Source organism: Crinia signifera, chromosome 5, assembly GCF_055691185.1.
Source record: "Crinia signifera chromosome 5, ASM5569118v1, whole genome shotgun sequence".
In the NCBI taxonomy this organism is placed as follows: Eukaryota; Metazoa; Chordata; class Amphibia; order Anura; family Myobatrachidae; genus Crinia; species Crinia signifera.
In genome coordinates, this window is record NC_139221.1 from 190,764,612 (window position 1) to 190,786,782 (window position 22,171).

The 22,171-nt window shown below is 43.6% G+C and overlaps 1 protein-coding gene across 5 annotated transcripts in view; it reads left to right on the forward strand.

The window, feature by feature from the left end:
- Window positions 1-22,171, forward strand: part of COL15A1 (collagen type XV alpha 1 chain) — a 537,229-nt gene that overhangs the window by 168,859 nt on the left and 346,199 nt on the right. For all 5 annotated transcript variants that reach the window (XM_083188349.1, XM_083188345.1, XM_083188346.1 and 2 more), the window contains one exon: window positions 14,218-14,292. In XM_083188349.1, coding sequence (XP_083044475.1) covers window positions 14,218-14,292 — 75 coding nt within the window. The remainder of the gene's footprint in view (window positions 1-14,217; window positions 14,293-22,171) is intronic.

Below are 22,171 nucleotides of genomic sequence, written 5' to 3' on the forward strand. Positions count from 1 at the left end.
CATCGCATCGCATACAATCGGGTGTATGGCATGCGATGCAATAAAAACATTGCGCGATCAATATCGGGGGCGCCGTGATAATACACAAGTACCGAATTTTCTGTTGTACATGTGCAGAGTCCGAACTCTTGTTGAAGCCCATACCCTGACCCCTGGATCTCGGTGAATTTCTAAATCAAATTTCAAATCTTTGCAATATTCAGTGATTAAGGAGTGTACATTTCGGGGGCCATGAAAACACATTTTCTAAAGCTCTTATGCTATTCCTTTTATTTTCTTTCAAAAGAAAAATAAAGTAGCTAATTTTCTAACATTTCATTTATGGGGAACATTTGTACATAAACACTGAAACCAATCTTACACTTTTATTATTTATGAATGAACAGAAGTCTAGGGCACATGCAACAGTTTATGTCATGCAGATGTTTTTATGCTAAAGCACATGTTTTTATGTTAGAGGTTAATGGATAGTTATACAGTCAATATGTCGAGGCGTGTAATATGTCATCATGGTCAAAAGGTCGACAGCTAAAATGTCAACAAGTGCAAAAGGGCAGGTTCAAAAGGTCAAAATGACAATGTTCGACACAAGTTTTTTTTTCGTTCTTTTTTTTTTATTTTGTTTGATTTACCATCCATGACAGAGAATATTAGCCTGTGCCAAGCACAGCAATAGCGTAGCAAAGCACCTTGTCCAAATCATGGCAATGGAAGCAAGCCCATGAAGGTCTATGCTGCCACTAATTATAGTTATAGCAGGTGATGAAACATACAAAATTACGCCAACATTTTTATTTAAACTATGTTGACCTTTTTTATGTTGCCCATTTCAATGTTGACTTTTTCACTCTGTCGATCTTTTATACTGTCTACCTTTTGCAGGTCAACCTTTGGAAAACCTGTAGATCCAGAACCAGCATTTATGGGTCAGTGTGCTATATTATGTTAAATTTGTTGGTTACATTATGTTTCTCTTTCAATGGTCCTGGTGACACAGCTCAACATTGGGATGTAGGAAGGTCCGTAGGAGCCAGACACCTATCCTAAAGCTTTGGAGGGTAGGCTCCTCTCTTCTGCATCCCAGACTCCTCAGTTCGTGTTAGGTGCCCACTGGAGTGGGTGCTATTCTAAAGGGCTGCCGGAGCAGCCGAAGGATTAGAGTTAGTTAGGAGTTTTTTATTTTATTAACTTTTACACTAGCTAGGTATGCACAGTGTGATAATACAAAAAGGGGTAAGGATATATTCAAGCGCTGTCTGTATGTGTTCTCTTCACTTCTCCCGTTCTCATGGGTCGATATGTGAAAAATAAAGAGAAAGAACACAATGTGTGGAACTGTATTTTTTTGTTTCAAAACATACAGAGGGAATTGAAGTGGGACATACCACACTCACAGGGGGAGTGTGTTTTTCAGATTCGTAAAGGTATCTTTTTTGGTGATAGTATAGCCTTCACCAAATCCACACTGAATTCTCACACTGACAGCGCAACAGGAGCTGACAGAAGCGCGTCCTGTCAGCTCAGTGTGCACAGGGGAGACGCTGTCTGGTCTCCCTGTGCAGCGCTTACAGCTTCTGTTAAGAAGCTGCCTGGGCTCCAGAGCGCTCTGAAACCGGCTTCACGCTAGGTGGGGATCATGGGGGACAGGCGCTCTGTGATGGCGGCGGCCATTTTCTGCGGAGCTTACACACTGAGCTCCTATATGAGAGGACAGCAGTGTGTTACAGGCATGTTCCAAGTGGTCCCCAGCAGAGGGGGAGACACTGGAACTTGGAGATCCTGCAATGGGAGCGGCTGTCTGGGGGTGGTTGGCGCCAAAAGCCACGGACCCCGCAGCAGCAGGGACTTGGTCTCTTCCCTCACTCTGTTTTGGCGCCATTCGGAACGCTTGCAGCGGAGCTGAGCTGGCTGACAGATCCTGGCAGAGTGATTGGATTTCCTGGGCATAATTTCCCCACTTCTGAAGGCCTCAGACAGATTAGTGACTGAGTACATTTGCTCTGTATAAAACGCCTGTACAGTGTGCGCTGTGACTGTGTTATTTGTAGAACATCATGTCTGAGCAACAGTCTGTGGCTTTGGGGGAGGGAGCCCTTAATGCATTGAGCGCTTGCAGTGTTTGTACACTGAATTTTGTCCCTGAGCAGATGGCCAAGGGGGGCTTGTGTATTACTTGCGCTGCTGTGAGACCCATGGGGAGTGAACCCCAGAGGGTAGAGCAATTGGAACCTGCGTGGGCCAGTGCCCTGGGCAGGTCTGTTAATGCCTTAGTGCAATTGCTGGACAGGCAGAGTGATGTGTTGGTAGATTCCCCGAGACCTATGTCATCATCTCAGCAGTCCTCTGGCTCCTTGCCTCTGACCCAGGCAGATCCTGGCTTCTTACAGGTCATGCAGGATACTGCTAAGGGGATCAGCAGGTTTAATGATTTGTTAGACAGATTTGATGGTGATACTGTGGGCACCCCTAAAAGGTCTTATTCAGTGCCATTGCTTGTTGCTGATGAGGAGGGAGAGTACACAGACATCCCCTGGGATCAGGGTGATGATTCTGAAGAGTCCTCAGCCTCAGGGGTGGAGGACTTGATTACTGCTGTTAAGCAGGCTTTGAATTTGTCTGTGGAGGATAAAACTCCTGCAAAGGGTGTTTTTAAACGGCAGCGTAGGGAGACTGTTACCTTCCCTGTGGATGAAGGTTTACAGGATCTATTGGAAGGGGCTTGGAAAACGCCCAATAAAAGGCTGCAGATGCCTAAGAGATTCTTGAGGCTATACCCCATGCCTGAGGCTCATGCAGACCTCTGGGAAAAAGTTCCGGTGGTGGATGCTTCTGTGGTTCGGCTTTCTAAAGCCATGGTGCTACCTGTCCAGGGGGGGGGGGGGGGGGGCAGCATTTAAGGACCCCGTAGACAAAAAGCTTTTTTATTCATTTCCTTTGAGGAAAAAACCCTTGAAAATTGTGAAGACACCTGAAGAGTTGTAAAAATTCATCTTTATTCTTGCGCCAGAGACTTGGAAATTCCCATTGCTTGTGTGTTTGGTAAAAAGCTGGAAGGTAACCTCAAGGCAATATTTGAGGGGGTAGGCTTCACTGTACGCCCGCTTATAGCATCAGCCTGGGTCTCTAAGGCCATGATTGTGTGGGCCAATGACCTGTGTACAATTTTACATGCTGATCCATGTGTGTTGCTGCTTGCTGAGAAGCTTAAAGCAGCTGCGGAGTATGTGCTTGAGGCTGAGGAGGAAGCTCTCAAAATGGCTTCCAGAGTTTCCACAGTGTCCGTCAATGCCAGGAGAGTGCTTTGGCTTAAAGCCTGGGAAGCGGATAATGAATCTAAAAAGGCCTTAGAGGCTTTAGCTTTTAAAGGAAAGCTGTTGTTTGGTTCAGAGCCGGAAGAGATTATTAAGCAGGCCACGGAAGGCAAAAGTACCTTCCTGCCGGCTCCTGCAGCAAAACAGGCCTCAAGGTTTTCTGCTTTTAGGCCGTCCTTTCAGCCATCCCCTAGAGGGGGTGCGTCCTTTCGTGGACAGTCCTTTAGGGGAAAATTTCAGTCCTCCAGGGGCCTCAAAGTTTGGTTCCTTTAATAAGAAACCAAGCACCAAAGGTGAGGACAAGCCCTCAGCATGACTACCCAGGAATTATCCTGACAGTGGTCAGAGTGGGGGGCATCTGAGATGGTTCAGGGACACTTGGGCATTGTTGGGCTGGGATCCTTGGGTGTTGGACATTATATCCCAGGGTTACAGAATTCCCTTCAAAGGTCTTCCTCCGAGAAGATTCATTCTTACACCACTACCAAAGGAGTCTCGGCTCCGGGCTGCTCTTTTGGGGGCGGCTCAATCTCTCTTAGAGAAGGGTGTGGTGATCCCGGTCCCTCGAATGGAGTGGAAAAAAGGCTTTTATTCCACACTGTTTTTGGTGCCCAAGCCAGACGGGTCTTTCAGACCAATCTTAAATCTAAAGTCTTTGAATCTCTATCTGTGGGTAGGCCATTTCAAGATGGAATCTCTACGGTCTGTGCTGCTAAGCTTGGACCAGGGAGAATTTTTGGCATCCATGGATGTTCAGGACGCATATCTCCACGTCCCTATCCATCCGGAGCATCAGGCTCTCTTGAGGTTTGCGATAGGAGACCTGCATTTGCAATTTCAGGCGTTGCCCTTCGGTCTGGCCACAGCGCCAAGGGTATTCACCAAAATTATGTCTGTAATGGCGGCTGCTCTCCGCCTGAAAGGGATCACGGTGATTCCGTATTTAGACGACCTGCTGTTCAAAGCAGAGTCAGCGGAGAAGTTGCAGAGTCACTTGGCAGAGGTCATCAGTTTTTTGCAGACTCACGGATGTCTTTTAAACTTACAAAAGTCTCAGGTTGTGCCGTCACAGAGAATCCAGTTCCTGGGGGTTGTCCTGGATACCCATCTACATCGGGTATTTCTGCCAGAAACAAAGGTCAGGGACATAGCCACCTTGGTGCGGGAGATCCTGGGGCCTCAGAATCCATCGGTTTGGAGGTGTCTCAAACTGTTGGGGAAAATGGTGGCGACTTTCGAGACGCTACAGTTTGCCAGGTTCCACTCTCGAGTGTTTCAGTGGGACATTCTGACGTCTTGGTCAGGAAATACTCACACCATGAAGTCAGAGCACATAGTGTTGTCTCCAGAGACACGGTCTTCTCTGCAATGGTGGATGCAGGTGGATTCCCTTCAGTGGGGTCGGTCTCTGCAGTCCTGGGACTGGCTGGTAGTGACTACCGACGCCAGTTTCAGGGGCTGGGGGGCGGTGGTTTTGGACCTACGCCTTCAGGGCTTATGGACCTCGGAGGAGTCTGCCTTGCCGATCAACATCCTGGAACTGCGGGCTGTGTGGAAAGTGATATCTCTGGCAGGAGAAAGATTGCAGGGCCTTCCTTTGAGGATTCAGTCCGACAACGCCACGGCTGTGGCATACCTGATTCACCAGGGAGGCACACGCAGCAAGCTGGCCATGTGGGAGGTTTCCCGGATTTTCTTGTGGGCGGAGCTGAATCTTTCAGCGTTGTCAGCGATATTCATCCCAGGGGTGGAGAATATCGAGGCCGATTTCCTGAGCAGGGAGGAGCTGCTGGAAGGGGAATGGAGCCTGAACCCACAGGTATTTCTTCAGCTTACATTGAAGTGGAGAACTCCGGATCTGGACCTGATGGCATCAAGGTTCAATCATCAGGTGCCCAGGTTCTATGCCAGGATGAGAGATCCACGAGCCGAAGCAGTGGATGCAATGACTATCCCCAGGGAGGGGAATCTGCTTTATGTCTTCCCGCCGTTTCCAATGCTGGCGAGGGTATTGAAAAGAGTCCAGTCCCAAGGAATTCTGGTGATTCTAGTGGCCCCAGATTGGCCAAGGAGGTCCTGGTACTCAAGGCTTCAGAGATTGTCTGTGGACTCGTGGCGTCTACCTCTGAGGTCAGACCTGTTAAGCCAAGGGCCGTTCTTACACCTGGATTCAGCTCGGCTTGGCTATTGAGACCGCCATCTTGAAGAATAATGGGTTCTCGGAGGCTGTGGTTAACACCATGGTTAAAGCTAGGAAGTCAGTGTCTTCGGCTAACTATTATAGGGTCTGGAAGACCTATATTAGGTGGTGTGACCTATATTAGTCGCGATTTCGACTTTCTAAATTGCTGGAGTTTTTGCAGGATGGCTTCTCGTCTGGGTTAAGCCTTCAGTCACTCAAGGTACAGATATTGGCCTTGTCAACCAGGCAACCAGTGGCTCCATGGGATTTATCGCTGGTACTGGAGTGTCTTCAAAGCCACTGAGGTCGGCTGACCTTAAGTTTCTTAAATGGAAGCTTGTATTTTTGTTGGCTGTTGCGTCAGCAAAGAGAGTATCAGAGTTGGGAGCGTTGTCATGCAAGTCTCCTTTTCTTATTTTTCATGATGACAGGGCTGTTCTTCGAACAGTACCCCAATTTTTGCCAAAAGTAGTCTCTGCTTTTCATCTAAATCAGGAGATAGTTCTGCCTGTGTTTCAACCCCCAGAGGGTTCAAGAAAAAGGGACAAATTGAGGAATTTGGATTTGCGCATTTATGTGGACATGGTGAAGGGTGTCAGGAAGACTGACACTTTGCTAGTCTTGTATGATGTGCACAAGATTGGTTGGCCTGCCTCTAAGCAGACCATTGCTAGGTGGTTGCGTTCTGTTATTGCCTTTGCATATACTAAGGTTGGTAGGCCTGTGCCGGCCAGGATTAATGCGCATACCACCAGGTCGGTCGCCACCTCTTGGGCGGTTCGACATGGGGCCACAGCTGAGCAGGTTTGCAGGACCGCCACTTGGTCATCTGTTCACACCTTTGCCAAATTCTATAGGTTCCATGAGTTCGCATAGGAGGACGCATCATTCGGGCGAGCAGTGATGAGAGCTGCAGACCTGAGCGTACCCACCCAAAGGACCGGCTCTGGAACGTCCCAATGTTGAGCTGTGTCAGGACCATTGAAAGAGAAAAAGGGATTTTTGTACCGTTCGAATCCCTTTCTCTGATATGGTCCTGGTGACACAGCGATCCCTCCCTTACGCTCAGTAAAGATGCCAGTGTTCATGATGTTTCATGTTATATATGGTTGAAAAGTTATTTTTGAAATTGTGCATATAATATGTGCATATAATATGTGCAGGCGTTTGTACTGAGTTAATGTATTTCAGTGGCTTTGAAAGATTGAACTGAGGAGTCTGGGATGCAGAAGGGAGGAGCCTACCCTCCAAAAGCTTTAGGATAGGTGGCTCCTACGGACCCTCCTACATCCCAATGTTGAGCTGTGTCACCAGGACCATATCAGAGAAAGGGATTCGAACGGTAAGTTCTTACAAAAATCCCTTTTTGGTTACTTTGTACAGGTTATGTTTTATAGATTTTTTTTTTCAAAACGTTAAAGGGAGATATTCCCCGACTCCCACAAGAAGTTGACCTACCGTCATTGTGTTCCTATAAGAGCACATTAAGTTGACAGAGATTGCACTGTACGTGTGATTTGAATTTAGTATTTACAGAAAAGCACATGTCTAGGAGCATTTATGCAGTATAATAGAATATTTCTAACACTTAAATGTGGCATATGTAATAAAGGATGTTCGCTAACTGCAGTGAAAAATTAATAAAGCCTGTAGCACAGTATTATAGTGGATAATTGTAGATAATAGTGTGTTTTAAATTAACAAAAGTGTGCTCCTAAAATGGTGATATTTATAGAGCACACTGGAGAAATGTGCTAGATAAATGTATTTATAGAGCATATTTCTCCATATATGCTCAGAAAATAGCCTAACTGATCATTTTCTTTTTAATCGGTTCTTTTTGATCACCACTGGTGGTGGCTGTATGCCTTGCCGAGGCTGAGTGGTCAGGAGCTGCTCTGGCGGGACTTCAGCTACCACCAAAATCTGTGGAGAGTGGGGAACATACGTTGTCCTACAGTAGTACAATTCTATTATTGCAATGTGTCAAAACAACATCACAAAAAAACATTGTAAATGTTACCCGGCAGTTTGGCCCACATCAGACACCGTTTCCAGTGTGGGCCTGGACTGGATTTATTGTGCTAATCACAGACACACCACTTTTTGTTTTTCAAATGGGAGACCTTAATATGCTTAATATGTCCTTTAAGAAAGATTGTTGTAGAGAAAAGGAAGAAACAATAGAAAAAAATATATGGTACTTGTTTCCTAGCATGGCGCCAACTATGTTAATTGCGTAGAGGGCTATTCTGCGTTAAAAAATTGCATCGCCATTTTAGTCGCATGCAATGCAATGCGATGCGATTTTTTAAGTTAATTTATTCACTGCTTTTATGTCCCCAGGCCATTGCATCGCATCGCACCACCCGCAAATCACATGCGATGTGATTTTTTCGTTAATTTATTCACTGCTCTTATATCTCTATGGCCATCTTGTCGCATGGCATCGCACCTCCCGCAAATCGCATGCGATCATATGCGATTTTTTGATCGCATGCGATTTTCTGGGGTGATATGCCATGACATTAGGTATACAATAATATGATTGTATGTGGCAAAAATAGGTTTAACGCACACCCCCACTATCCACGCCACCCCGAAGCGTGGCGAGCGCAGCGGAACGCGTCTTCCGACTTTTTCATTACCCCACTATACACGTCGGCGTGGAGTTGATTTTATATAGTGTGGCGAGCGCAGCGAGCCCCGCGATGGGACGCGGAATACATGTAAATTAATTTGCGGACCCTCGCGGGGATCGCTGCGCTCACCACGCTTCGGGCTCAGTGGCTCGCTGCGCTCGCCACACTATATAAAATCGACTCCATGCCGACGTGGATAGTGGGGTAATGAAAAAGTTGGAGGACGCGTTCCGCCACATTTTGTGTAGGATTCGCTGCACTTTCTCCCCAATTCTGCCTGTAGGGAGATTCGCTGGGCAGCCGCCCATTCTCCCTATTCAACGCCTCAGTGACTCTCTGCCCCTGGCGGCGAATTTTAACCCCCCCCGGCGAATGCCGCCGGGGAGCTGGGGGACGGCTGCAGGCAGGGAGATGGAAGCCTCCCTGCCTGCGCCGGACACTGCGGGGGTGAAGGAGGGCTGTGGGGGACACAGGGAGAGCCCCCAGAGCTGGCAGGGGGCTGTGTTAGGGAGCCGCTACACACTGGTCCCGATCGTGCATGTGTAATGATCGGGACGAGTGTGCAGTGAATATATGAATATTAATGAGCGGCTCCCGGCTCGGCCCCCTGCTGGTGAATGTGTAAAAATATATATATATATATTGTTAAAAAAAAAATCAAAATATATTCATGTGCTGCAAGCACATGAATAAAAATAGCATGCCCCTTCACAGAAAAAAATCAGATATTTTGACACCAAAATAAAAATAAAAAAGGCTTTATTTTCAAAGATCACATTCCAGTTCTCCAGAAAAAGATGACGAATGTAAAATGGAGAATCCGGGGAAAATCACTGGAGAAAGCAGTTCTCCACTTCAGCATTGAATACACTCTCGGCGAATTCCACTAAAAACCCCATTGAAAACCACTGGCGAATCGCGGAGAATCACAAACAGAGAATCGCCAGACATTCGCTCTTCATTTGCAGAGAATTGTATCCATTGAATAGGGCGAATTGTTTTTCCAGTGAGAAAATTGCCTGTAAACCCGGGGAATTGACTGATTCCCCAGAAAATATGGAGAATCAGAGGCATTGAATACTGGCCATTGTAAAAAAAACACCCTATTTACACTGTTACCCAGTGGTGTAGCTAGGTGCCATGGTGCCCGGAGCAAAGGCATGTTTCCCCCCCCAATGTGTAGTAGGCGGGGCTCTTGCGTGGCGAAAAGGGGGCACAGCCTAACATTATACCACACACAGTAATGTCCATTGCACAATGTAGTGAACTTTGTAATACCCATTACACATAAAGCCACATGCCGTAATGCCAGTTACACATAAAGTCACACGTGATGCCCATTGCATACTATATAACAAACCGTAATGGCCATCACATACTATATAACAAACAGTAATGCCCATTACACATTTGACATACTGCATAAGTGCCAGGGACTTTCATGCTTGATGCCAAGGGGCTGCATGCACGATGACAAGGGGGACTGAAATTGCTCATTGCCAAGGGGCAGTGTAATAGCTCCTTGCCAAGGGGGACTGAAATTGCTCCTTGCCAAGGGAGACTAAAATAGCTTGTTGCCAAGGGGGACTAAATAGCTTGTTGCCAAGGGGGGACTAAATAGCTCGTTGCCTAGGGGGACTGCAGCCCCGCCCGCTCCCCGCTGTGCCTGGCTGAGCCTGTCCGCCGCTATTTTCAATTAAGTCTCCCGCTGGACCGCTAGACAAGTGCCTATTGGCTAGCAGTTCAGTGGGAGGCTTGAATTGAAAATAGCGGCGGGCAGTGGGCACATTACTCAGCGGGGAGCGGGCAGGCGAGCAGGGGAGTGGGTGGGCAGGGTGGGGGAGCCGTTGGCACAGTTTGCGATGCACAGCTCCGGCGCCCTGTGATCTTTAGGCACCCAGAGCTCGTGCTCCACCCTTGCTACGCCCCTGCTGTTACCTAGATATCAGGTAATATGTGTGTTTGAGCATGTAGTGTAAGTTGTACAACCTCAGATGTGTTTAATGACTAAGGTTTAATGACCAAATAAGTGTGACGTGAAGAAGTCTTGAACTAGTATATGATTTCCCTAGCATCTTTTTAAATACTAACATTTCAGCCACATATTAACACATAACTCCATTTGTGCTTGACTAAGCAAATACTGATGAAATAAACATTTAAAACACTGTAATGTACGTACAGTATATACTCACCAGGATGTGGTGCCAGGTGGATGTATCACCTCAGGAGGAATAATGATCTTTATAATTTTCTCATATTCAGTGAAGGTCACTGAAGAGGGTGTAGAGCCTACAGTTCTCTCAAGATGTCTGGCCTTCTTAGCAAACTTAGTCTTGACCAGTCGCTTGATATTGTAAAAACTCTTTTTACAATTATCAATGAACCTATGCCTGGTCCAGCCGCATTCTCAACCATCACTACCTTCTGTCACAAGTCAGTCTTGCGACTGGTTGAACCCTTCTCTGCCTGAGGCCCAAAAAGCTGCTGGCGGTGCCAAAGATGCTCAGTGACCTGCACCATATTTTCAGCATGGTTAAACTCCCCCATGCAAACTTGATCACTGGATAGGTCTGCTTTAAGATGTTAAAAACACTTCATCATTGTTTCCACTCCTTTCTTCCCAATTTGTTTGCAATGTACCTGCAGATTAATGAGTGTGGATTATTAGACAGACACTGTCTGAATAGATTGACACCAAAAGGTTGACATGCAATAGGTGGACATGTTCAAAAGGTCAATATGAGAAAGGTCAACATGGTCAAAAGGTCGACATGAAAAAGGTAAACTTTTTAAAAGCTCGACATGATCACATCCCATTTTTTGTTATAAATGTCACCACCCCTCACTTCGCCCACCATGCTTTGGACCTGTATAGTATAGTTCTCAATTGTAGGCTATGTGGATAATACAGTATGAAAAAGTCCAAAAATTAACGCACAGCCGCATTCTGCCTAAAAGCACCTGCAAGCCGCTGGAGCCGAATTAGGAGAACCTGTTACAAACAATCACAGGTCAGTGAGGCTTGCTCCCCGCATCACCCACAACTGAGGCTCGCCACATAGAGCTAGAGCCGGAGCGGGTCGTAGCGAGCCCACCCACAAAAACCTTCCTCCTACGGCAAAAGAGCACTATTTATGCTTCACATATAATTACAAAGTAACTTTGCGGTTAATTCATTGTGCAACTAATCCCCAGGGTGATTTGACACCTATTAACCCTCAGTGTGCCTCTATATTTGAAAGTCAATGAAAAAGGTTTTTTTGACAAAGATAATCTGTCATATATTCACCTTCCAAGTGGAAATTTAAAGGACTACCATCCATATATATTTCTTCTAATTTCTATACACACCCTAGTGCGTACAGGGTTGTGTGTCCATTGACTCTATTCAGGGAAATTTTAAATCCCACTATATATATTTTATAATTGAGTGATTGGGAGCCTGGTAATATTACCCATATTTTTGGTCAACCGTTGTGATATTGTGATATATTGTGAGTTTATGTTTATCTATTAATATATTTGTGTATTTCTATTGAGATATACTAATAATTTTAATTGTGTATTGCTTTTTATTTTTTATTATTCTAGTTAATAAATTGTAATAATTTTTTCAAAGATGTGTGGCGCTCTCTTAATATCTTTCACTAATTTAAACTATTGCTACAATTATTAAATATAGATCACTCACTCTTCTGTCTTCATTGACAATTTCCAGAATTGTCTCTGGGAGCGGCCAAAGTCATAATTGATTTGATTCATTAAACATCAGTGCATGTATATTCATACATATATATACACTGGGTAGTGGAGTAATTATAAGAGATCGCGCCTGATTGTGTTCTTTTTATTTTTTTACATTTTATGGAAAGCAGTTTTTTTAATTTTCCAAGTTATCATGTAATGTGTCATGCTTATTCACTCATTTATGTACCAATACATTATACTTACCATATAAGTTCTAGAAGATGACAACAATTTATTGTGGGATTAACTCTATCAGTGAAATCAGTACTGAAAGTATTAAAATAACTTGACTGATTGAGGCCTTTTCTAATCAATTATAACAAGATTGTCAGGTCAGTCACTTTTACAGTTTTTAGTGCATGTACGTACAGTATTTGCTTTGAGTTATGCTTAAAATTAAGAACACTCAGATAATTATTACCCATTGCAGTTTAAATTTAATCTTTCTATTTTAACTGACCTGCTGCTATATTTTTGAGAACACCGAGCTGAAACAAAAACATCCAGAAATCCTCTGAGTGATAACCCAATACTGGGATACAGTATTGGGTTATCCCATTATTAGGTTATTGATAACATCTCTGCCATCTCCCCAGGATGTCTGATTGCTCTTTGAAGCTTAACATGTACAAAGCTGAACTCAGTACCTTCTCCATCCACCCATCTCCCCAATCTTTCTATCATTATTGACCACACAATCTTCTCTGTACTTCATCTTCATTGCTTGGGTGTCACCCTTGCCTCCATCCTCTCCTTTCACATTCAATCCCCACATTCAATTCCCATATTCAATCTCTGGCTCAATCATGTCAGTTACAGCTAAGCAACATCGCTTGCATCGCTTGTTCCTCTCTCAGAATGCCACCAAACTAATTATCCACTCATTAATCATTCCTTGGCTCTACTACTACAACCTTCTCCCATATTCCCATCTCACTCCCCTCAGATCTGTTCTCAAAGCTGCATCTAGATTCTTCTTCCTGCCAAGCCATTGTACAACCACTGGTCCTCTCCGCCAAAACCTGATTTATGTCCCATGCCAAATTCCTCACCCTCACATACAAGGCCCTCTCTCACTCCACTGCTCCCTCTACTTCTCCAGCCTTATCTCCTTGCATACTCCTTTCTGACGTATTTGGTCATCCAATAGCGGTCACTCTGGTTACTGGATCTTATACTCAAATCCAAGATTTTTTTATGTGAGGTGGAACATTTTTACCTCCACATCGACCCTGCACAGTAATTCTCACAGAAAAGCATTCTAGTTTGCAGGGGGATGCCAAAAACCCTATTGCTGGCCCTGTCTCTGCCTAATGGGGGAGGGGAGGGGGGTTAAATATATGGCATAGAGAAATGAGTTCCCCCACCTCTGCATGACCACTTTAAGCCCTGGTGGGGAGAGAGGGCGAAAGAAGAATGGAGAGAGAAAGGGATAGCGAGAGGTAGAGGGTGGGAAGGATATGAAGGGAGAGGATAAGAGGGACAGAGGGAGGGAAAGATAGATATATAATGAGGTGTGGGATTGAGGGAGGGGTAGAGAGAGGGAGAAAGTGAGGAAGATGAAGAGAGAGGGGTTGGAAGAATAAATGAATGCTTCAAGTTAATAAATAACTAACATCACCTGGGACAAGGGAGGTTCCTCTCTTCTGAGTTTCGTGCTGAGTCCCGTCACCTAGATTGTGATGTTAGGGCCCAGGAACAGCAGCCTGCCAGGAAGAGTTACTGAGTCTGGGGCAGGAGCTCAAAGAAAGAGAGAGTGAGAAGGAGAGAGAAAATAAGTGAAAGAGATGGAGAAAGGTAGAGGGAGAAAAAAAAGAGGGAGAGAGTTAGAGAGGGGTAGAGGGAGAGGAAGGGATGGCTATTTTCAATAGCCAACATATAGATTGATTCATTTGTTGTGACATTGCCTACACAAAATGTCTTGTTATGGTGTGGAGTCATTGCTGTTAACCACCAGTTTTCCCTTCCTGGTTTACGCAGCAATCAGAAAGCTGCCTTAAAAAGGAACATACAATGGTTGCAACCATTGCAATCCCAAGATAGAATGGAAATAGCGTCTCCTTTGGATCAGAAAGAATATGGAGAATCGCTGATGTAAATGTACAAAAAGAATAGGACTTTTCTTACATTTAACGCTACTTGTTTTATTTATCTACATACTGTTTGTAGGTGACAAACATGTAAGACATGAAACAGTTTCTTTTTCACCTTTTATGCAACTATTTACAAGTTTAACTGAAATGACCAATGTTTAATTACCCTTACAAGCTTAATTTATGCTATTACACAAGATTACTTTTCAGTTCCTTATTACATTCTTTATTTATTGTAGGGCTCTATTCAACAATTAACACTGAAACCAAACCCACGAGCAGCCGAAGATCAATGTGAAGATGATGACCCATATGTAAGTTGGTCGTGTGAAATTCTTCTCAAACCTACTGTAGATTATTATTTTGGAATCCATTCTTACTTTTCACATAGACTTCAATAATTATATTTATTCCATGTAGGTATAACCTGATATAGTTGTTATTTGTCCAAAAGGGAGACTATATTATACATTCAGCTACTTTGCTGCTAAATTTTAAACTGCAACAGTTATAAGTCATAATAAAATACTTCCAGTGCTATCATTTCATAACCTAGCACATAACCCCCTTGGTCTTTAGTTTACTCGTACAGTGCTATACAAAATCAATACTGATTATTTGATGCTACATTTCCCATTCAAAATAATAGTGCTATCATTGTTTTTATGTCATTTTTAATGACAATTATTTCCTGAGTATTATTTAAATTGTTTTATTCTCATGAACTATAGCATTCCTTTTATTTTAAAATAACAAACACAATATGACCATGCATGGTTATATAAAAACAATACACTAGCTTATTTGTAAAAGTTAACAGCTTTTACATATTTCTAAACAATTTTTCAAAGTAAATACTATTCAGGGTAGTTCACTTAAGTAAAAGTAATGAGTAGGACTGACCCAAGAAGGGGCATAACTGGGGATGCTCACTATGGGTGGGATCTCCTGCAGCTGTTTAAAAGATAGGGTAGTTAACCCAGTAAATGGTATACAGAAGAAGAGGGAGGTTGAGCAGCGCACACAAATATTTTGAAATGAATAAATAGATTGGATGATCTTGTACACAAAAATGTAATAAAATAAACTTAAAAAACAATAATAAAATATATTATAAAACATAACTGAAATAGCACATCCACAAATAAGTATACTGTCCCTGAGAGTCCGTTTTTATAGTACCCCTGTATGATAAAGAGAATATGTATGGAGGAATAGTTACCACCCTGGAATGAATGTAGGCAATGTCTGCTTGTATCTGTGTGGTCGATCCAAATGCTGGTAAAGTAACAATAATCCAACGGAGCGGTATTTGCACCAATGCTCTGCAGATGGAGTGGCGGATCTGCCTTTTCCAAGCTGGGTGTAATATCCAGGAATAGAGTGGTGGCTAGTTCTTGATAGTTTCTAGAAGAATCCAATTGATGATGGTCCCAAGGTGTTGGTTCGGCCTCTATCTGGGGTTCTATGTAAGTTGTGGGTGTCCAAGCAGCCCTGGCGTGTTTTGCTATGCTAGGTAACTTTATCAAAGGTGGGTAGCTGTCTGTTCAGAGGCTGGATATATATACCCAAATTTTGTAGGTCACATGGCCAACCAGTCTCAGCTAAGATCATCCAATTAATAGATATATAATATAAAATATTGGATTAATAGAAGGCAGAGTAATAGGATATTTTATATACTGTACACACTCTAGTATAATTATATATGGCAGGGATGGGGAACCTTTGGCTCTCCAGCTGTTGTGGAATTACACATCCCAGCATGCCTTGTTATAGTTTTGCTATGTGGCCGTGCAACAATTGATGCAGGGCATGCTGGGATGTGTAGTTCAACAACAGCTGGAGGGCCGAAGGTTCCCCATCCCTGATATATGGAAACATTCACATTAAAGTATGTTTGGGCCCAATGACAGAATCTAAGCCGGTATATATCTAAACCATATATACCGGCTTAATTCCTGACATTTGCCCAAACATACTTTAATGTTTGCATATATCTATTATTAATTTCAAAATATTTTTGTGCGCTGCTCAACCTCCCTCTTCTGTAGTTCATTCAAGTAAATAAATATGCATTTCAGTTCAAAACAATCTTGTAACCATGGGAATAGTGAAAGTTCTGTTTCCAGTTAAATTTGACTCTAACAGCAGTGTTGGATAGGAAAGTGAATCAAAAGCATTTGCTTCTGCAGAACAGTCTCCCCCTAGTGGCTATTATTATTTCTCCATTTCTGTTAATGATAAAGTAATGTTAAAATTCAGTGAAAAAATGCAGCAAAGTTTAAGTATGCTCTTTTAAATACTAGCTATTGTATGTTCAATAGTTTAGTATAAGCTGTATAATACCCAAATCATGCACTGTATATACACCCATGCAAGTTATTATACTTCAATAAAAATTTTGAAGATCAAATTATTCTTTATTAATTTATAAACATACAGATGTGTCCTCATACATCATTGCTGTAGTGGTGCCAAACAGCCCCTCTCAGCAAGCCTAGTCATGTGAGACTGCTGGCATTGAGGATCTTTTTCTGCAACGCTCATATATCTGTATGTAACTGAGTCTCTGAATCTGTATACGAAGTACTACAATGTAGCAGTTGAAGCTTTTTTCTAAAACAAGTGACACAATATACAAGTGTGACATTAATCAGTACTCTTATGGTGCATTAGCTGCATCATGTGCGACACATTTTTTCCAAAAGCAGACGTCTAAAGCAGGGCCGCCAAGAGAAATCCTGGGCCCCGGTACAACAACGTCCCAGGGCCCCTACAGAGGGCGCTCCCCGCACACTCTGCCGGCGCTGGCTTCCCCAAGTGGGGTCTGCAGACCCGTTGTTTTGCAACTGCTTCCAAGGTGAATGCTTACTGAATGGCAGTAATTGTATTGACAATATACTGAATATTTTCCAGGGCTCAACAAACATGGAGGGTGTGCGGCTCCTGTGCGCACCAAAAATTTACACCGTAATGCCTATTACACTTGTCACACACCCATTACACATAATGCCACACACCATAATGCCTATTACATATAATACCAAACATATTATGACACATAAGTTCCGCTTACCTACATGCTCGTTGCTATGGGTTTCATGCTTGATGCCAGGGATTATCATGCTCTGCCAAGGGTTAACATGCTCTGCCTGGAGTTACATGCTCTGAGAGTCCTTATTTACTCCTGATTCATCAGATCTGTCTGATTTCTATTCATAAAGAGGAACAAGTGTTTTCAATCACTTTCAGAAAGAAGTCATTGTTGTATAGCTATCTAGCTAGATAGATAGATAGATCCCAAAATAAATACTTGCAATACACAACCATCAGAGTAGCTGACTAACAGGTTCAGCAAAATTGAGTGCACTCAGATGTATGGGACCCTCTGAAAACTGGATTGGTGACTACAATCATTATTCACATAATATTTAATTTTCAAAACACTAGTTTCACTTGTTAATGGTAAATGATTAAAAAATGTAATTGTCTGGTATATCACATAGAGCAACACCTACACTCTTCTATATTATACTGTAGTGACATCTTTCAGTACCTCTCCTGACATTTGTCTTTGTATCTGTCTCATTAAAATGTTCTTCACTTTTTTTTAATTGCCACTGTATTCCTATCTGGTCCATGCACTACCTCCAACATAAGAGAGACAGATACAGGTAAGCATGTTAACGTTGAACAAGCTCAGACCATCACTACCTCTGCAACAGTTGTGGGGCTGGAGGCTGGGACTTGTAGTTCAACAACAGTTGACACTCAGCATAACTATAGATGACTATAGTGCATGTAGCCCTCGGATGTGATACAAAAGAGAGGTACTCACTCAGCTAGGGTTAACATGCTCTGCCAGGGGATACATGCTTGTTTCCATGGAGTAACATGCTCTGTCAGGGGTTCACATGATATGTATTGACCCTAATGTATTAAGCCAGACAGGGCAGACAAATTTACTTACAAGAGAGTCACTCAGGGCAGCGTTTTTACATTCAGTGCCCCCGCTTGGCGCTCGCACTCCGTCCTGCTAAACAGATGACCAGGTGATTTGTGCGGCGCGGCGCACCGGCTGCTTAATAAAAAAAAAAGTGTGTGTGTCCTGGGGCCCCCTGACAGGCCCAGCCCAGGTAAAATGTATCCGCCCCCCTCCGCTTTCGGCGGCCCTGGTCTAAAGCTGTGTACACACGGTGCAATTTGGTCATTCAGTGATTTTGGCTTAAAATCGCTCAGCAATATATTGCTCAGTGTACTGGCAATATCTATCAGCAATATATTGCTCAGTGTACCATTTTTATCAGTGACCAGCGATTTTGGTTGCGCCGGTCGCTGGTGCACAGTGCATTGTGCACCAGTGACCAGCTATTGTAAGCCATAATCGGAGGAGCATGCTCCTGCGACCAGCGACCATGAAGGGCTGGCAGCGGGAGCATGCTCTGGAGATTTATCTCCCATAGCACATGAAATCACTGGCAATATGGTCGCTCAGCAACCATATTGCCAGCGATATATGTTGAAATCGCCACGTGTGTACACAGCTTAACACTACCAGAATGAATGAATCATATTATACCCAGTTCTCACTGCCGCAAACACCCAGATTTTTGCCTGGGCAAGCAGTAATTTCCCATGTCCTGTCTCACTGTGAAAGGGTCTTTGTGAAATACCCGGGTGTTATGCCCTGGGAATTACACACAGGTTTTTTGCAGGGTATTTCCTGGGTAATACACGGGTGTATGGCTGTGTGAACATGATGCCAAAAAACAAGCTCATTGGGGATGTAATCATGTGATATGTGACAGCCAGCCAATAAAAGCTGGTTTTTAAACAGCCAATCACAGCAATTTGTACACATTTCCCAACACCCAATCAAATGCCATACACTTGTTGGAAGGCAGACCATGGAAAGCAGTGTGAAAGTGGCAGACATAGGAAATTCCCAGGTTTGAGGTGCAGTATAAAGGGGATCTGTTGAGCTGAGAAGCTATGTGCCCCGCCAAAAATCCAGCAAGAAAAACCCGGGATTTTGCAGGGGCGGCAATGAGAACGCAGCATAAATGGGATATGCCTAAATCAGCTGTAAATGGTAAAAAAAAAGCTAATGAATAGATAACAAACACAATGTATTTTCATTTATTGGTTACTGTGTAGTCTCTGGGGGAAATTTACTAAGAATACGAATAAAAAAAAATCGTATTCTTAATACGAATCAATACGACTGTTTCAGCCGTATGCAAAGTCGTGTTCCAGAGGGGAATTTACAAAGCAGTCAAATACGACTGCTTTGTAACCCTCCGATGGCGTAATGATTCGTATTAGCGGCCATATATACGGCCGCTAATACGAATTCGTACTGGCAGAGTGTAAAAAAAAAATGGTTAAATAAATTTAAAAAAAAATGGCGTGGGGTTCCCCCACCACAACCATAACCAGCACCAGGCTGAAAGAGCCGGGCTGGTATTAAAAAATCAGGAAACCCGTCAAACAGGGGTTCCCCGGTTTTTTTAAACCAGCCCCAGGCTCCAGGGCCAGGGCTGGTTCCCAAAATACCGGAAACAAAATAAGTAGGGCTGATGGTTAATGTTCAGCGCCTCTCCTCCAAATGATTCTATTGGCCACCTAGCAGCCAATCATGAGCCAGACTACTTCAGGAGAGAAGACCTGGACTACTTCAGGAGAGAAGACAACCAGATCTTCGCCAGAGGAGACATATAAGTAATTCCATACCTCCCAACTGTCCCGCTTACCGCATGAACATCCCGATATTTGGGGACGTTCCCGCGTCCCGCCCCCCGCCCGGGGCCGCCATAGTCCCGCGGTGGGGGGGGACAGTTGGGAGCCCCCCCAGCCGGCCAAGAATAGACGCTGTGCACATGCGCACAGCGTCTATTCAGCGCCGACGAGCGGCGAAAACGGGACGTGGCCGGAGTTCACGTCACCCCGCGAGGCCACGCCCAATTTTCGGGAGGCCACGCCCCCTTTTCGGGAGCGCGCGGCGAAGCCGCACGAACGTCCCGACCTCCCAACTTCAAAAGTTGGGAGGTATGTAATTTGCCTTCAAAGGTCCCCTATGGATTACTATGAACCCCGACGCCGACATGGACCCCGACGCCGTCATGGACCAGGACACTGGACCAAGGCCGAGGGCTACCTACGGGCTCAAGATAGGTAAGTATCAGTATGTATGGGCTATGTATGTATTAAAGTTTTATTTTTCTTATGTCAGTGTGTTTTTATTTAACTATTGGTTTTGCTGTGGTACTAAAAGTCACAGCAAGCCCTTTAATGGGCCGCATGCTGGGACTTGTGGTTCTCCAAGTCCCAGTATGCGTTCCAGGCTTGCTGGGACTCATAGTTCCACAGCAAAACCCAATGGTTTATTTCTATCTTTTACACAGAATCAGCCCGGTGACCACAGCCCAGGGTTATTACAATACAGGTTGAGTATCCCGTATCCGAATATCCGTTATCCGAATTATTCCGAAAACCATACATTCCAGAAAGTGAAAAAAAAAATGTTTTTTTGCTAAAAACTCACTGGGGACATTTGTAACAGCCCTACTGAGGACATGATATGTAACTGGCACTATATATGTACAAGAAAATGATTGCTTGGCCTTCAAATTCAATATCTGAGATAGTACACAAATTTTGTTTCATGTTTTGAAACCTTGTTTTTTGAACAAATAAAATATATTTGTGTGCATTTCATGTGGTAATAAAATATATGTGTGTATTTTATGTGTTTATACAGCATAAATGCAAGATACTTCAAAATACATCATTTAAATATTAAAATATTCCGAAATACGGAATAATCCGCTATCCAAAATTCTCCTGGTCCCGAGCATTTTGGATACGGGATACTCAACCTGTATTACAAATGTATAAAAGTACGCTGCTGAACTCATAATTGGTATCTTTGCTCATTCACTGTATAGTTGGACAAAGTTATATACACTTATTTTGACTATGTATTGAAATAGAGACATATAAAGAAGTTATGCTAAAATTGACACAACATTTTTCTAACAATATACTGTATCATTGTTTTAATACACTTCTTTAAAAAATTTGAGCACAATATATGTGTATATGTGTTGTTTGTGTCTGTGATTTTAAATTCTTTATTTCACTGCTATTTCCCTAAAGATATCAGAAGTGAATTTGAATAAATTATATTAAAAGTTACGTTTTATAGTGTTTAAGTGTGCATTCCAAATAACAGTCCCTTTTCTCTCCTTCACATGATAAAACCTTATCCTTTGGTACCTGCTTTGTCCGTTCTGATCTCAGCTCAACTAGATGACTACAATTCTCCATATACTGTCCCAGTATATACCAGCACCAGGCTTCAGCCTGGTCAGGTAAGTCCTGGAGGGGGGGGACCCTTTTATTGGGGGGGTCCCCACTCCCCCAGGGCCCCTGGCGAGGCTGACTGGCCAGTAGGGTGATGTTTTGGCCGCAGACCTTATATAATAAGTGTCCCCGGCTGTGACATTACCCTGCTGGCTGGTTGAGCCTGGGGCTGGTTCTTAAAATACGGGGGACCCCTACTCATTTTGTCCCCTGTATTTTGGGAACCAGCCCCGGCCCTGGAGCCTGGGACTGGGACTGGTTTTAAAAAATCAGGGAACCCCTATTTGCCGGGTTTCCTGATTTTTTATTACCGGCCCCGGCTCTTTCAGCCTGGTGCTGGTTACGGCTGTGGGGGGGACCCCACGCCGTTTTTTGTTTTATTTATTTATTTTTTTTATTTTTTTTACACTGAAGCCTGAACGGATCTGACTGATCCGTGCAGGCTTCTGGCAAATATGACAGGGAAATAAAGTGTATTTTCCTGTCGTATTTGCCCGGCCATTCGCAGGTGTTTTACGCTAATTAGCGGCCGTATTTTTTATACGGCCGCTTAGTAAATCAGGAATCACCATTCTTTTGAATGGTGATTTCTGTCGTATTCTATCGATGGTGTAATCATTCGTATTTGTCAATACAAATACGAATGTCCTATAAATACGAATACGAAAATTTTTATTTTTGGCATAGTAAATGCCAAAAATACGAATACGCCAGAAAAAAGCGTATTTTCGTATGAAAATACGCTTTTTTTTCCACTAATTCATCTTAAATGTATTTCCCCCTCTGTGTTGTATCCTTTAAATGTTGGATCTATATTTTTCTTTG